This window comes from Canis lupus, chromosome 30, assembly GCF_048164855.1.
Source record: "Canis lupus baileyi chromosome 30, mCanLup2.hap1, whole genome shotgun sequence".
Lineage (NCBI taxonomy): Eukaryota > Metazoa > Chordata > Mammalia > Carnivora > Canidae > Canis > Canis lupus.
The window spans coordinates 38,118,525-38,134,039 of NC_132867.1; the positions used below are offsets into that span (position 1 = coordinate 38,118,525).

The 15,515-nt window shown below is 39.0% G+C and overlaps 1 protein-coding gene across 2 annotated transcripts in view; it reads right to left on the minus strand.

Annotated features, from left to right (window-relative positions):
• DSCAM (DS cell adhesion molecule) overlaps positions 1 to 15,515 on the minus strand; it is a 732,791-nt gene that overhangs the window by 57,991 nt on the left and 659,285 nt on the right. For both annotated transcript variants that reach the window (XM_072807037.1, XM_072807038.1), the window contains exons 21-22: positions 3,783 to 3,936; positions 1,194 to 1,311 (exon numbers count right to left, since the gene is read on the minus strand). In XM_072807037.1, the coding sequence (XP_072663138.1) occupies positions 1,194 to 1,311; positions 3,783 to 3,936 (272 nt within the window). The remainder of the gene's footprint in view (positions 1 to 1,193; positions 1,312 to 3,782; positions 3,937 to 15,515) is intronic.

The window sequence follows — 15,515 nt, forward strand, 5'->3', positions numbered from 1 at the left end:
ACTAAATTGTGATTACATGACAAAAACAATCAAATAGCTGAATTTCATTCATTGTAAAACACGCCATGTGGAGGGTAGATTTGTGCCAGGGGCTTGGATTCTGGCTCTCACATATGGCAATGTTCATCACATGCTGAATGGGCCTCTCCCTCCTCCACCATATAGGCACCAACCACTTCCTCTTGGGAATTCCTTCTGGGACAGAAGTGCCATTTTGACACAATCACATAGGGACAACTAAATGTGGGAATCTCCTGTAGACTTGCTTAGATCTACAGTTGTTAATGATTTTGACCCCATGAACCATGGTCTCTCAAGAGGGTGATGAGTTGGTCCTAGAATAAAAAGAGTTCCCTCGCCATTGTAACTGCAGCCATGGTGGCAACTGTCCAGCCATCCCCACATTAGGCAGGATGCCTGACCTTGGGAGCTTATTTATTTCTTTGGATAAACTGATTTTAAAAGAGGAGAAAAGTGGTCCCTGGACCAAGACTGTTATTTCAATAGTTTATGTCTTTTAAGGGCTTTTGTTTAAAATAGGCACTCCTCTGAAACCATTTTATATCAAATCTCCATGCTCATTAGTGAATTGTCAGCCCTTAATTTATATCCTAATTTCTTCCTCTGAACATAGAGAAAGCACTTAGAAAAGTTATAGGACAGAATACATCTCACCCACTTTCTGCCTCCTATCTTGGCTGCGATTATTCTAATAATTACTATTGAGTATGCAAAACCAGATTTTATGTTAGCAAAGTCCTAATGCATTCCATTTCTTGACATTATTTCTCAGAGCATTTGAGGTAGGGTTGGTTGAACCGTTATCTTAGAAGGAGAAAGATAGTTGGCAGGTCTCAGGTGACATTGGCCTTCTTTATCTCAGTTATATGGGAAATTCACATGATAAAGTACAGAGATGATTGGATTGGTCAGACTATTTTCCTTGCAAGCGTTCTGTTGAACTTAAAGGATCTGAATTTATGGAAGATTGACACAAAATGCCAGACCTTTTTAGTGCTAAAGTCAAGATCCTACTCCATGCCCACACCTCCTCTTCCATCTCAGAAGATTTGGTGTTTCCTGGAATTTTCATGAGTGTCAATGGATAGAAAATTAGACCACTAGACCCAACTTGGTATGTCTGATGTAATCTCTAGAGTTTCACTAAAGGCATACATTAGGTTACTGGTTACCTGTCTTTCATCCACTTTACTGCAGGAGAAGGGTCCCCAACAGCTTTACAAGGCAAGGCGATGTCCTTCATCCATGGAGTAGTCACTGTGCCACTGAAGGTCAGGATTCGTGCAGGAGCTGGGGCACCAAACACAGCAGAAACCCAATTATGCCACAGCCTCATCTATACAAAAGCCAAAATGACCTTCCCCCATATAGTAACACTCCCAAAAAGGGTGAATGCAGCATAGCCAAATAATGATATATGTAAAAGAGGTTTATTTGTTAAGAACATACAAATAGCTGAAAATTTCTATTGTGGCATTTCCCCCATCTTTTGACTAAACTTGAGGAGCCCAAATTAAATATTTGGGTTTTCATAAGCCTAGCAGCCCCAAGCTGTGTTTTCTATGAGCCCAATTATTTGTCAGAGCACTTTATTAAGCAATTTATCTTAACTCCAAAAATCACACATTAAAATATACTTTTAATATCTGAGAGAATAGACTACACAAAGTATAAAGCCCCAAAAGATGGAGAAGTAAAACAGGAACAGCTTCTATTTATCAATTTTGTGGAACTTTCCTGACTTTATTGAATTAACTTGATCTTCAGCACAAATGTTAAGAAAAAATGAATGTTTTCTGAACAGCTTCTTCTGAAGCAACTGTTTGCTTGGGATAGAGATTCAGATACTCCAACAGGAGCATTGGCCTGAGACATGTGACATCAGCACAGTCCCAAAGTAGCAGGAGCAGAGAGGAAAAAGCCCAGGTGGACCTTTGTCAGCAGGGTTCTCCTTGAAGACTGAGAGGCCTGGAACTGACAGGTTCTTAGAGCTACCTTCTTAAGGGAGACATAAAAGCTGACACCAAGACACAAGTCCTCCAGAGGCAAAGCAATGTGCCCCACCTTTGCCATACATTGGGATACTGTCTTCTGGGACATTCCCTCTGAAAGCGTAGCCAGGCCAGATGCAGTCATAGACATCACATTCCAAGATTGCAATTTTACCTCTAAGAGATCTTGATAACATGCTTATTAATGTGATAATTAAGAAAAGGTCAGAATACAATAGTGAGGGGGGAAAAGAGAATGCTGTCACAGTTTTAAACACAAATGCAGATAAAAAGTAAATATGTTGTTGGCAAGTTAAATAAATTCACGGATCTTTTTTTGTTTATTGGACTCTTTGATTATGATATCCAGCCACCCTGAACACACACTCTCACATTTAGAAAGCAATGATTATCAATGAGCATAAGGATTGTATCATGGGATCAAAGCAAACCAGCAACATGTGCTTCTCCCTCCCCAGAGCAAGCTGATACTCCGCAAAACTACTCAAGGACTTGACTCTATTTCCCAGGTGGGTTCTTCCCAGATGGGTATCTGGGTGCTGACCCCTCTCCATATCTGACTCCTGCTGGAGGTCTCTTGAGAAAAATGACTTTCCCAACTGCCTGCCTGACACTCAACACACAGAAGTAGAGACGAGGTAAAGCTATTGCCTAACCCTGCATCTCATGCTGCTGGTTTGCTTTGATCCCATGATACAATCCTTATACTCATTGATAATCACTGCTTTCTAAATGTGAGAGTGTGTGTTCAGGGTGGCTGGATATCATAATCAAAGAGCCCCAATAAACAAAAAAAAAATCCATGAATTTGTTTTCCTTGCCAACAACATATTTACTTTTTATCTGCAATTTTGTAAAAAAAATGTGACAGCATTCTCTTTTTCTCCCTCACTATTGTATTCTGACCTTTTCATAATTATCACATTAATAAGCATGTTATCAAGATCTCTTAGAGGTAAAATTGCAATCTTGGAATGTTCTCTTTTCTCTTTTAGGCACCTAGCAGCCTTGTTAGTAACCAATTGCCAATGTGGTGTATTCCAAAATCAGGAGGCATCTCCTGCTGGCCTGGAATTATGATGTTAGTATATTTACTAGTGAAAACTGGTAATTTAGTGGTACCCTAAACACTGGGTGGTAGCAATTAACAGAAGTAGAATAAGAATATTCTGTGCCTATACGTGCTTTTTAGGACCAGTATAACATTTCAGTGTGCTGATTCTACATTAATTTTTGGGAACTTTTATTCTTTGGTGACTTTGACTTCCCACTGTTAATTAAGGTCTTTTTTTTTATAGCATTCCATCAATGGAAGAAGAGCCAAAGATTTTCTTATATTCATAAATTTCCAAATTCCACAGACCCTAAAATAAGCACTTCCTCTTTAAGAAGTATGATGATTGCTTTTGATGAAAGTAGAATTTCCTTGGGAAGTTGGTATGTAGTGATTTTCACCCACCCAAGGGGTGAGTGGAGGCTCTTTTTCCTCACTTTCCTTAAGACACTTTGAGTTGTAAAGCCACTCACTCTCAGTGCTATGTTCACTTCTAGAAGGATTCTTTTCTGATTTGCATAAAAGCCCAGTGCTAACTAGCAGCAACCTTATTTCTTAAGCTGAAATGTGATAACACGTGATGTTCTGATTTTCTAGTGATTTTTAGGGCATTGTAAGCTTTATTTCTGGTAGAATAGGGATTTAAACACAGTCCAATTAGAGTGGGAAATGAGGTCTTTACTACAGTGGCACACCTTTAGCTAATGGCTCCACCATGATGATTTCACTGCTGTTGCCTCTCCCAGCCGAAGTCACAGCTACCACCCAGACGCTGTACTGACGGTTCCGACTCAGGTTGGGAATTCTGTAGGAAAATGAGTCAGGAGAGGCTTCAAACTCGCTGATCACCTGTGAGAGGAGACATAAATGTTCCCACATTCAAGGAGGTAAATGGCACACATGGATTTCCTAAAGGCACAGTTATTAACATATTATCTACCAAAAGAAACAAAAGACACAGCTAATCTTTTTCCAAAATGCAGGAATATATCAATATCAATATCGACATCTCATATATAGAGATGTCATATGTAGAAAGTTTATATTTCTCTGTGCAGCAGCTTTGACAGCTACCATGAAGTAGCTTAACCTTTTTAATTATGGGTCATGGTACATCTGTTTTCTGTTGAAATAGAGTCACAAAAACAAATTTACCCTCCTACCCAAAATGACCTAAGAACACATGGAGTATATGAAACCACAGTCTCAAAGGCATTGTACATCAGGTTATGAAGTACAAGGCCCTCTGAAATATGGGAGACAAATGAAATAAGCTTATTATTGCAGGGCTTTTACATTTTTTTGTGAGAGTCTCCAGGCCCTGGCACAGAGAGGGAGCCCAGGAGGAGGCCAGCAGCTTCCCTGAGTTGAGGATTCACACCTGAGAGACTGGGAAGAAGCTGGAGCTCATAGGACAGAGTTGAGAATTCACACCCAAGAGACTGGAAAGAAGCTGGAGTTCGTAGGACAGAGCTACACACAGAGAGAATGCTGGGGATCTGAAGAGCATCTCACATGGGTATTTAGCCAAGCAGATCTGTGCACGCATGGTGGGAAGCTAACAGAAACTAGATAAAGAACTAACTGAATGGATAGGAAGTCACAGTGCCCAACATTTACACAGGGCTGGGGATAGTGCCTGTCCTACCAACCAGAGTGGAAGACCTCAAGATTCATGGAGCATTGGATACAGTACATCAGGGTCTTACCTTGGTGGTGGGGAATAACTAGGCCTAGATTGAACACCACAGTGGTATTGCCTAACAAATATTAAAAGCAAAATTCATATAGATGAAATTTTCACTAAGGAACTGCACCCCAGAACAGAAGTCAGAATATTTACAGGAGTAAAAATATCCAGTACTCAATAAGGTAAAGTTCATAATGTTCTACATCCAATAAAAATTTCCCAGATAAGAACAACCCAAATATCCATCAACTGGTGAATGGATAAACAAAATGTGTTGTATCCATACCAGAGAGTATTATTCAACAATAGAAAGAAATGGAGTATAATACATTTTTAACTTGGATAAATCTTGAAAGTATTATACTAAGTGAAAGAAGCCAATCATAAAAGATTACATACTTATTCCCTTTTCATGAAATTTCCAGAATAGGCAAATCCAGAATCAGAAAGTAGACTAGTGTTTCCAGGGGGCAGGGTGGGGTTGGGACAGAATGGATAATGACTGCAATGGGGTATAAGGATTTTTTGGGTGATGATGATGAATGTTCTAAAATTAGATAATGGTGGTGGTTGTGTAACTCTATGAATATACTAAAAGCCATTGAATTGCACACATTAAAAGCATGAATTTTATCGTATGTAAATTAAACTTCAAAAAAACTGTTAGAAAAAAAATTTCAAGAATGCAAAAAAAAAAAGCCCAGAGAAGCATTTCTTTCATAAAGAAAATATAATTCAATCAATCATATTTGACCTATAATTGACACAGATATTAAATTTAGCAAATATGGGCATTGTAATAGTTATTATAATTGTATTATAGCTGTTTATAACTATAGATCTTCAAGAATTTAAATAGATACATGAATGATATAAAAAGACCCAAGTCAAACTTGAGGTGAAATTACAATATGTGAAATGAAATATACACTGGATTAGATTAATAGTAGACTAGATTTTCAGAAATAAAAGGTCAGTGAGGGCAGCCCGGGTGGCTCAGTGGTTTAGCGTTGCCTTCCAGTCTAGGGCGTGATCCTGGAGACCTGGGATCGAGTCCCATGTCGGGCTCCCTGCATGGAGCCTGCTTCTCCCTCTGCCTGTGTCTCTGCCTCTCTCTCTCTCTCTCTGTGTCTCTCATGAATAAATAAATAAATAAATCTTTAAAAAAAAGGTCAGTGAACTTGAAGATATATTAATAAATGAATCACAGGGAGAAAAGAGAGTACAAAATTTAACAAAGCTTTAGTGAGCTAAAGGACGACATGGAGCAGCCTCGTACACATGTAATTAGAATTGCTAAAAGAGGGAAAGGAGGCACAATAGAAAAATGTTTGATGAAATAGTGGCTGAAATTTTTCCAAATTTGATGAAAACTATAAACACAGAGAGCCAAGAATCTTAATGAATTTGAGCCACAAAAATATGAAGAAAACCATACTAAAGCATATCATAATCAAATTGCTCAAAACCAGTGATAGAAAATCTTAAAAGTAGTCAGAGAAAGGACATGTTATATGTGGAGAAACAAAAGAAATGATGTTAGCAGACTTCTTGTTAAAAACAATCCAAATGCTAATGAATGTTTCACCATAATTTGTACACTGAAACCTAATCCCCAAGGTGAGAGTATTAGGAGGTGGGGCCTTTGGGAGGTGATTAGGTCATGGAATTAGTGTTCTTATAAAAGAGACCCCAGAGAGCTCTCTTGCCCCCTTCCACCATGTGAGGACACAATGAGAAATCTGCAGCCCAGAAGAGGTCTCTCACCATAACCCCACCATGATGGCACCAATGTCTCAGATATCCAGTATCTAGAACTGTGAGAAATACATCTCTGTTATTTATGAGCTACCGAATCTATCATATTTTTGTTATTGCAGCGTAAGCTAAGATACTAAGTAAGAAGAGAGTACAACAGCATTTTTAAAGCATTGAAAGAAAAAAAAAGTCAACCTAGATTTCTACACTCAACAAACAAATATTTCAAAACTAAGAAATAAAGACTTTTTCAAAATATAAACAGCTAAAAGAATTAATCATCAGTAGAACCACATGTGCTATAAGAAATGTTAAGGAAAGTCCTTCAGTCAGAAGGGAAATGATACCAGATAGAAATATAAATGTCCATAGAGGGATGTAAAGTACCAGAATTGGTAACTACATAGGTAAATATATGGTTTTTTCTTCTTCTCTAAATCCCATCAAATTATTCCATTGATAATCAAAAGATAATGACATAGTGTGAGATTTGTAACATATAAAAGTATGTTACAAAAGTATAAAATGTATGACAATAATTGCACAAATATTGAGAAGGGAAAAAAACAGGCATAATATTATAAGGTCCTTATACTATATGCACAGTAAAAAATATCACTAGAAAAAGTGGAAAGTGGTAAGTTAGATATATATGCTTTTAATCCTAAAGAAATCACTGAAATTACAAAATAAGGAGTAAAATGAATCTAATGGGCCAGCCAAACAAATAAAATGGAATTATTGGGAAAAAATGTTCAATTAATCCAAAAGAGGCAAAAAAAAAAAAAAATAGAAAGGAAACAAATAGGACAATAAAAAACCAAGTAGCAAGATTACAGATTTAAACCTGTATCAATATATTAGTAACTATAATAAGTGTAAATGACCTAAAATCCTCATTAACAGCATAGATTGTAAGAATGAATATAAAAGCAATACACAGCTATATGCTGCCTATTATAAATCTTTTTCAAATATAAAAATACAAGTAGGTTAGAAATAAAAGGACAGAAAAGTTATCCCACACTAATATTAATCACAAGGAAGCTCGAGTGGCTATATTCATATCAGACAAAATAGATTTTTGAGGAAAGAATATTGTCAATGATAAAGAAGGTAATTTCATAATGATAAAAGATCAATTCATTGTGAGGACATAACATTCCTTAACATTTATGAGCTTAGTAACAAAACTTCACAATACATGAGGCAAGAACTGTGGAACTTCAGGAGATGTAGATTCAGACAGGTCACACCTCTTAAGGAAGCCATATGATATAGGTAGGCTGGTATCAGATCCATTTTACAAATGAGGAGTATTATGGGTTGAATATTTGTTCCCCAAAACTTCATATGTTGAAGTACTAACCTCTAGTGTAATGGTATTTGGAAGTGGAGTCTTTAGGGGATTAGATTAGGCCATGAGGGTAGGGCTCTCATGATAGAATTAATGCCATTCCTTATTAAAAAAAAAAAAAAGGAAGAGACACAAGAACTTTCCCTCTCTACCATGTGAAGACACAGCAAGAAGGTGGCCATCTGTAAGCCAGGAAGACAACAGACACTGGATCTATTGGACCTTGATCTTGTACTTCCGGCCTTCTGAGCTGTGAGAAATAAGTGTCAATTATTTAAGCCAACCAGTGTGGTATATCATTACAGCAACTAGAGCAGACAAATACAAAACTTAGTACTGAGAAGTAGGGTGTTGCTGTAACAAGCACCAAACATGTGGAAGTGGCTTTGAACTGGGTAGAAGTAGGGAGAGTTTTGAAGTTGATCCCAAAAAAGTTGAGATCCCATGAAAGAACTGTTACAGGTGATTCTGATGAGGGCTTAGGAAGTAGGGGAGAGCTGGAGGGAAAGCCTCCCTTTCCTGAAGAAAACATATAAATGACTACTTATAGAATGTCACTAGAAATATGGGTGGTAAGAGCCATTTTAGTGAGGCCTCAGATGGAAATTGGGAACATGGCATTGGATAATGGGAAAAGGCAATCCATGCCAGAAGGTGGCAAAGAGCTTGCTTGAACTGTCTTTATGTTCTAGTGTTTTGTGGAAAGTAGAATATGCAAGCGATGAAATTAAACATTTTAGCTAAGATTTCTAAGTGAAGTGTAAGAGTGGCACTGTGGTTCCTCCTGAATGCCTATGGTAAAATGCAAAAAGAGAGAAGTAAATTGAAGAAGGAATTGTTAAACAAAGAGAAACCAGAACTTGAAGATTTGGGAAATTCTCAGCCCGTCCATTGCAAAAACAGGAGAAAGTGTGTCTGAATCAGCCACACCAGCAGGAGCATTGCCAGTTTGCACTGAAGGACACTGAGATGGGATAGAGTTAAATGGGGTTCTCTGAGTCCTTAGATTCTATAGGACAGGATGACTGAGCTATTTGGCCCTGAACTCGTCCTGTTCTTCAAGAAAAGGGAAGAATGGCTCTGAAGGATATTGAGATCATCAGGGTCACCACCACCAGGGTTTCAACAGGTCAGACAGCCTCCACTTGAAGCCCTGAGGGTAGGACCTCCGGAAGCTGAGTCATGGAGACCCCTGCTTGGTAGAGCCCTGGGGATTCTACTCTGCCCTTCAGAGTTGCAAAATGGACAAAGCCTCTGTAGAGAGCTGTGGGGTGGGCTGACTCAGTAGTCTGGAATACACTGCAATCCCAAGAGGTCTTGAGGGCAGAGCATTGAACCAAAGAGGATTATTCCTGTGCCTTAAGATCCAGTGGGATTTGTCTTGCTACGTTTTGGATTTACACGGGAGCCATCAATCCTTCCTTCTTTTCTATTTCTTCCCTTTGGAATGGGAACGTCTCTCCTATGTGTGTCCCACCCTTGTATTTTGGAAACATAACTTTTGTGGGTTCACAGCTGGAGAGTATTTTGCCTCTGGATGAATGTACCTGGAGTCTCACCCATACCTAATTCAGCTGGTACATAGATAAGACTTTGGGCTTTGGAGTAGCTGGCGCAATGAGTTAACACTTATGGGGCTATAGGGATGGAGTGAATGTATTTTGCACTTCAGAAGAAAATGGATCTTGTGGGGCTAGGGACAGAATGGACTGAATGTCTGTGCCCCCCCCCCCCAATGAATGCATATGTTGAAATCCTAACCTCTAATGTGATGACATTAGGAGGTAATTGGGTCATGAGGGTGGAGCCCTCATGAATGGGATTTGTGCCCTTATAAGGGGATGAAAAGACCGGAGGTCTCTCTCTCTCTGCCATATGAGGATACAATGAAAATCCAGGAAAAGGGTCCCCACCAGCCACTGGGTCTGAGGATGCCTTGATCTTGGACCTCCTAATTTCCTGAACTATTAGAAATAAAGATCTGTTGTTTAAGCCACCCAGTGTGGTATTTTGTTATACAAGTGGACCCACACAAGGAAACTAAGGTATAGACTATGTGACTCACTGGGGTCAGAGTGGCAGGCGGGTGAGTAGAGGCTCAAGCTCAGTGCCTCTGGTTGGAGTCCAGCACTGCTCCCTCACACTTCATGCTGACAGTTACAAGCAACCAAATGCACAAAAGGCTTACTTTTACCCTTCCAAGCTGTTAAATAAACCTTGTGTAGGTCAGTAGGCTGCATGGGCTGCAACACCAGCTCTACAATTAATCAGGGGGTGCAAATGTAAACTATATCCCTTTGTTGTCACAGATCCCATATTCCCTAAATAAAAAATAAAATCAGAAAATTTCCCATTGTCAAATATCCAACTTCTGTATACACAGTGTCAGATGATTAAAGGGAGACCATAGGGCCCTTGCACAGATTCCCCAGGTGTGCATATATGCTTTAGAGTTCATGAGCTCTTGTCACCGTACTGCCCCTTTGCCACCTCCACCCTCACTCATACCAGTCCTGTCTTGTGTTCAGAAAATCATGGGAAAATCTAATCCTTCTAGAATTTCAGAGGGAATTTGGCTTGCTTCCTAGCAATCTGAGGAGACAATCCCAAGACTGTGTATATTTGTATTCTGTAATGTTCCAAGGCTGTGTTGTTGCCAAATTAATTTTACAAAGCTTAATGATGTGCAAATTATAACAATTGCTCCTATTGAACATTAAGCATCAACAGAGCATTAAAATATATTTACAAACTAAGGATTTTCTGTGAAGAGTACATAGCTTTTTGTTAAAACTTAATAAGCATCCTGTCTATTAGGTACAATTGGTCTTTGACTACCTCCAAAATAAGCATTTTATGTAATTTTTACCTGCCACCCAAGGCATGGCTAAAATCAATGATAAAAATATAATTTCTTCTGCAGCAACCAACATTTGTTTCACTGTTTATATACAAGATCAACCAAAAGCCAAAGTAAAAAGGTTTGTTTATAGAAACTTATTCTTTTTGGAATGACATTTCTCTATAGATAAGGATGAGAAATAATAGTCAAGCTGTCTAGGGGTTCCTGTTGGTTATTTGGGAAATTTAGTTGCCCTGGTGTTATCATCCTCTGATGCCACTCTAGTCCCCTGATGACTGCCATAATTAGGCACCATTTTTTGGCTCCTGGAAGTGTAATCAGAAGGTTGCCAACCAAACAACTTAAACAATAGAAGAGTTTATTTGTTCTCTTCATAATATATGTAACTGGATATTAAATGTGACTTTTTTGTCTTAAAGTTTTGGCAATGGGTTTAATAAGTGAGAATAGTCCCAATGATGCTGGTACCTTCCTTCCTAATAAAAAATGTGAGACCACCTATGCAGGGCTTTCTGATGTTTTGTCCATCATCCATCTCTGGGCCCCATAAGAGGCTAAGTCAGGAATAGGATATTCTTGTTGAGAGCAGTCTGTGTGCATTTCCACATAGGGATGCTAGGGAGTTCTGAGCTCTAAGAAAACCACTGGAAGAGCCTGAAGTCTGGAAGAACATAGTGAGTCATAGAGTTGGTGAGGAAGCCAAAGGCTCTGCAGAGTGGCAAAGGCTAGCCCTGCTCCCAGCAGGAGAGCAGGCTGTGTTGGGGCTGGCTGTCACTTCTAGTGTGGTAGGTTAGGAAAGCTTACACGTAGGTGCTACAGAGGAGGGCATGATTGGATGTCTCCAGAGGTGTGAGATGCCTCCTACAGAGGCGTGTACTGTGAATCCCATAATCACTTATCCATAGATGGTGCCTAATTCAAACATTATTAACAAGTTCAAGAGGTGGAAATGGTAAGAGAAAAAGAGATAAATGGGAAAAAAGATAATCAGAAGTTCATGTGAGGTAGTGAAGCAAATCCATTTCTTTAAAGCTTTCCCCTTAATGCTCAGCCAAAAACGCCTGTTCTCAGAAAGAGGATGAATATTGCTTCCTTATGAAACATTTTCCTCAATATTTTATATGAGCTACAATAACTGACTATATTTACTTTTCATCAATTGTCAATTGCCTTTTTATTGGATACCAGATTCTCCAATACAATGATCTAATCCTGTTTGAGCTGACTTGCTAATTTCTATGTGCACCCTATTATGTGTCACTCCCTCCCAAACCCTGGTCAGTGAGAAGGGATCGATTTTATTTCCAGGTTTCTCCTGATACTTCAGCTGCACTGGTGTATCAGAGTCTCAGAAACGTTGAGAATATGTAGAAAAGAACAGGAAAATTCCTCCTTAAAGGGCAGCAAGACAGAAAATGATAGCCTGAGGAAAAACACACACCAAATGTGGGTTCCTAGGATGAATGAATCCTAGGGAAAGTGGCAAAAGAAGACATTGGTAGGGAGGAGAGAGAGACACTTTTCTCAATATTTAAATATTTAAATCTCTAAATATTTAATTTTCTGCAGGCAGATCTATAACTCTGTCGTCTCATCTTCAAAGTTAAGACAGGGATATTAGCCACTCAAGAAGATTTGATTATGCCTACGACGTGAATTAATCTTGAATGGATGGCTATAACTAGGCTGATAAGGGATGGCCAGAGGAAGAGGGCACGTGGGGACAGCCATATAATCTCATTGGACTACAGATTTCTCCTTTGGGTCTTGCAAAGAAAATGTATGCGAGGGCTCTTAGCACCATGCCCATAATGAGAAACAGTCATAAATAGTTGTTGTGTTTGAATTCATAGGCATTTACTGAGTTCCAGTCCAGTGCATAGACCATAAGGTAAGGTCCTGCCCCCAAGGGAACAAGAAATGATCATAGCTTGGCAAATAGAGGATTAATTAAATGAGGCAGAGTAAAATTCTGACAAGTTCTGCTAAAATCTAGAAATAAAAATCATTTGAATTCCATTTCTAAAACGACTCCAGTTGTAGTTGAGGACATGATTAATATTTACAAGACACCTAGGAAAATAAATAAAGACTTCATGTATTTCATTTAAAAAATATGTATTGCAAGTTTCTTTAATAAAACTTCAGACAGGGAAACGAACTAGGGGTGGTAGAAGGGGAGGAGGGCGGGGGGTGGGAGTGAATGGGTGACAGGTACTGGGGGTTATTCTGTATGTTAGTAAATTGAACACCAATAAAAAATAAATTAAAAAAAAAACAAACTTCAGACATGTTGGCTTCCTGAAAATTGTACCAAGAGTAGAAAAAACAGCTCATGATATAAACCCTGCAATGCTCAGACCAGAAAGCTCACATTCACCTCTTCTGCCTTTCTTACTAGTGCTTTAGGTCTGGGTGGCATAACGGATTTCTGAGGAAGTCAACAGTATACTCCTCAAAAGAATGTAGAGGTTGCTGGAAGGTTGGCTTTCTCTTGGTGCTTCAGTGTCACCCCCCAAAAAGCCTGAGAACAGGGTCTGCTAGATCTACTTTCACCACATAACTATTTTTCCTTGTGGTCTTGATGCAATCATCTTCCTTTCATGTTTAAGACACTTTGTAAGAGTAAATAAGATAAAATTAATCACAATGAATTACTTTCAATGCTCTTTAATGATTTTTATAAAACTGGATTTTCCCCATTATTTTCTGGATTCATTCCCAAACCCCTCATCCTATTTAGCTCCATGGGTGACTTGCAAAGCCTTGTAGCCTTCTCTCAGCCTCTCCCCTTTGGGTCCCACATCTGCCCTTGGTTTACAGTCCTGATCTTTATCCCCCTTTGGATTACGGTCTTGCATGTCCTTACCACCTCTCCCATGCTGGATGGAGTTCAGGCTCTCTAAGGACTCCCTCTCTGATTCCTCGGGGATCTTAGGTCCCAGCATTAGAGTCAGGACCCAATCGCCACTAACCAGAACACCTGTTGCATTAAGTTGACTAATGACCTAGAAATTATTTGAATACAATCGAGAATAACTATGTAGAGAATGACTATGGATTCACAGGCTGCTCAGATCAAATTATTCAGTGTATCTCATGGTTATAAAAAGAATTCCACTTAAAAAATTTCAATTAACTTTTTAATGAAAAACTAATTCTGTTAAAGAGGTATCATGCTTTAAAAAGCTCTAATATCTAATTATTTAAAAAAAAAGCCTCGAATGTTCTGATTTTATAGATAGCATGTTCACAGCAGTGATTTAAAAAACCTCCCCCAGAGCAGAATAAGCAAAATAGGCAGCTCTTTTAATTATGGGATAACGACACTTTGAGGACATATAAAACCTTTCTGTTTAGTGGCAGAGAAATGACCTGGATTACGTTAAGAATAAGGAGTTAGCTGGATCAATTTAAGATTTGTCTTTGTTCTTTAAATTCTTACTTATAATACATTATGATCTGGTTTTCATTTTATTTCACTATTTTCACTTCTAAAAGAAGATAATGGGGCAGCCTCGGTGGCCCAGTGGTTTAGCACCACCTTCGGCCCAGGGCGTGATCCTGGAGTCCCGTCGGGCTCCCTGCATGGAGCCTGCTTCTCCCTCTGCCTGTGTCTCTGCCTCTTTCACTCTCTGTGTCTCTCATGAATAAATGAGTAAAATCTTTAAAGAAAAATAAAAGAAGACAATGGATGGCGAAGATCACCCTGCAGGGATAGACTGGGATGGTCAGCGTCCTGAGTGGGAAGAGCATATTCAATCTACTTGCTTTATCCAAGTCAATTTTGGTGGTTTCCTTTGTACTTTCCTGAGATGACTGTAACTGCTGTTGTATTTATGCCTGTTGGCTACTTTTAAAAAAGTCTTCTAAACAAAATATTTTGGCTTTCCAAATATAAAAATTATTATTTTGCAAGCACATGTAAGTTGATATCCAGAAAAGGTACAGAAAAAGCTAGTGTCTCCATATTACTGTTTAGAATCAGCACTGTCCAGTTAGCCAGACTGGCATCACAGGGTCGGTCCTTACTTTTCCCAACCTTTTTTTTTTTTTTAAAACAAAATTGCCTCTATTCACTACAATTTTGCCTCATTTCTTCTCTGCTTTCATCCATCTGCTGTGCAAATGATCTATCTGTAAAAGTGCTTTATTAATCTGGCTGATTGCTATCACTTATTTGATGATGGACAAGTAATTCATTGTACATGTGCAAATGGAACAAGCCCATGCATTCTTAGCCAACTTTTGGCTGCTCCATAATTTCTAGCTTTGCCATCACAGTAAAGAGAGATCCACCATCAGGCCTTTTGGATGGAACTATGGGAGGATGATTTCCATGTGAGTGATTTAAAAGCACAGGCATTTTATCTAATTCCTTGTGAGATCAAAAGCATCCCCAAGTATATAAGATACTTTCCTGCCTCATGAACCAGAAATTTCATTATACAGTTTAACCTCTATTGGATGACTCACAGCCACTATCCATAAAATTTAATTTAGACAACATTTGCTGAACATCCACTATTTCAGCATAATACCAGGCTTTCTAAAGTCCGAACAGTGACTAACTGGGTGGCCTGCACTTAAGCTGACAAGCCACCATGGGGGCCCAACTATGTCCTCATCTGACAATAATGCAAGAGGTTGTAGTTATGCCAAAGCAAGGCTTAAAACCAGTTCTGGGGCCTTTGAGATGAGATGGGAGCCAACTTCCCAGGAAAGACTGCAGGATGTCAGGGTAAAAGGCCTGGGCTCTG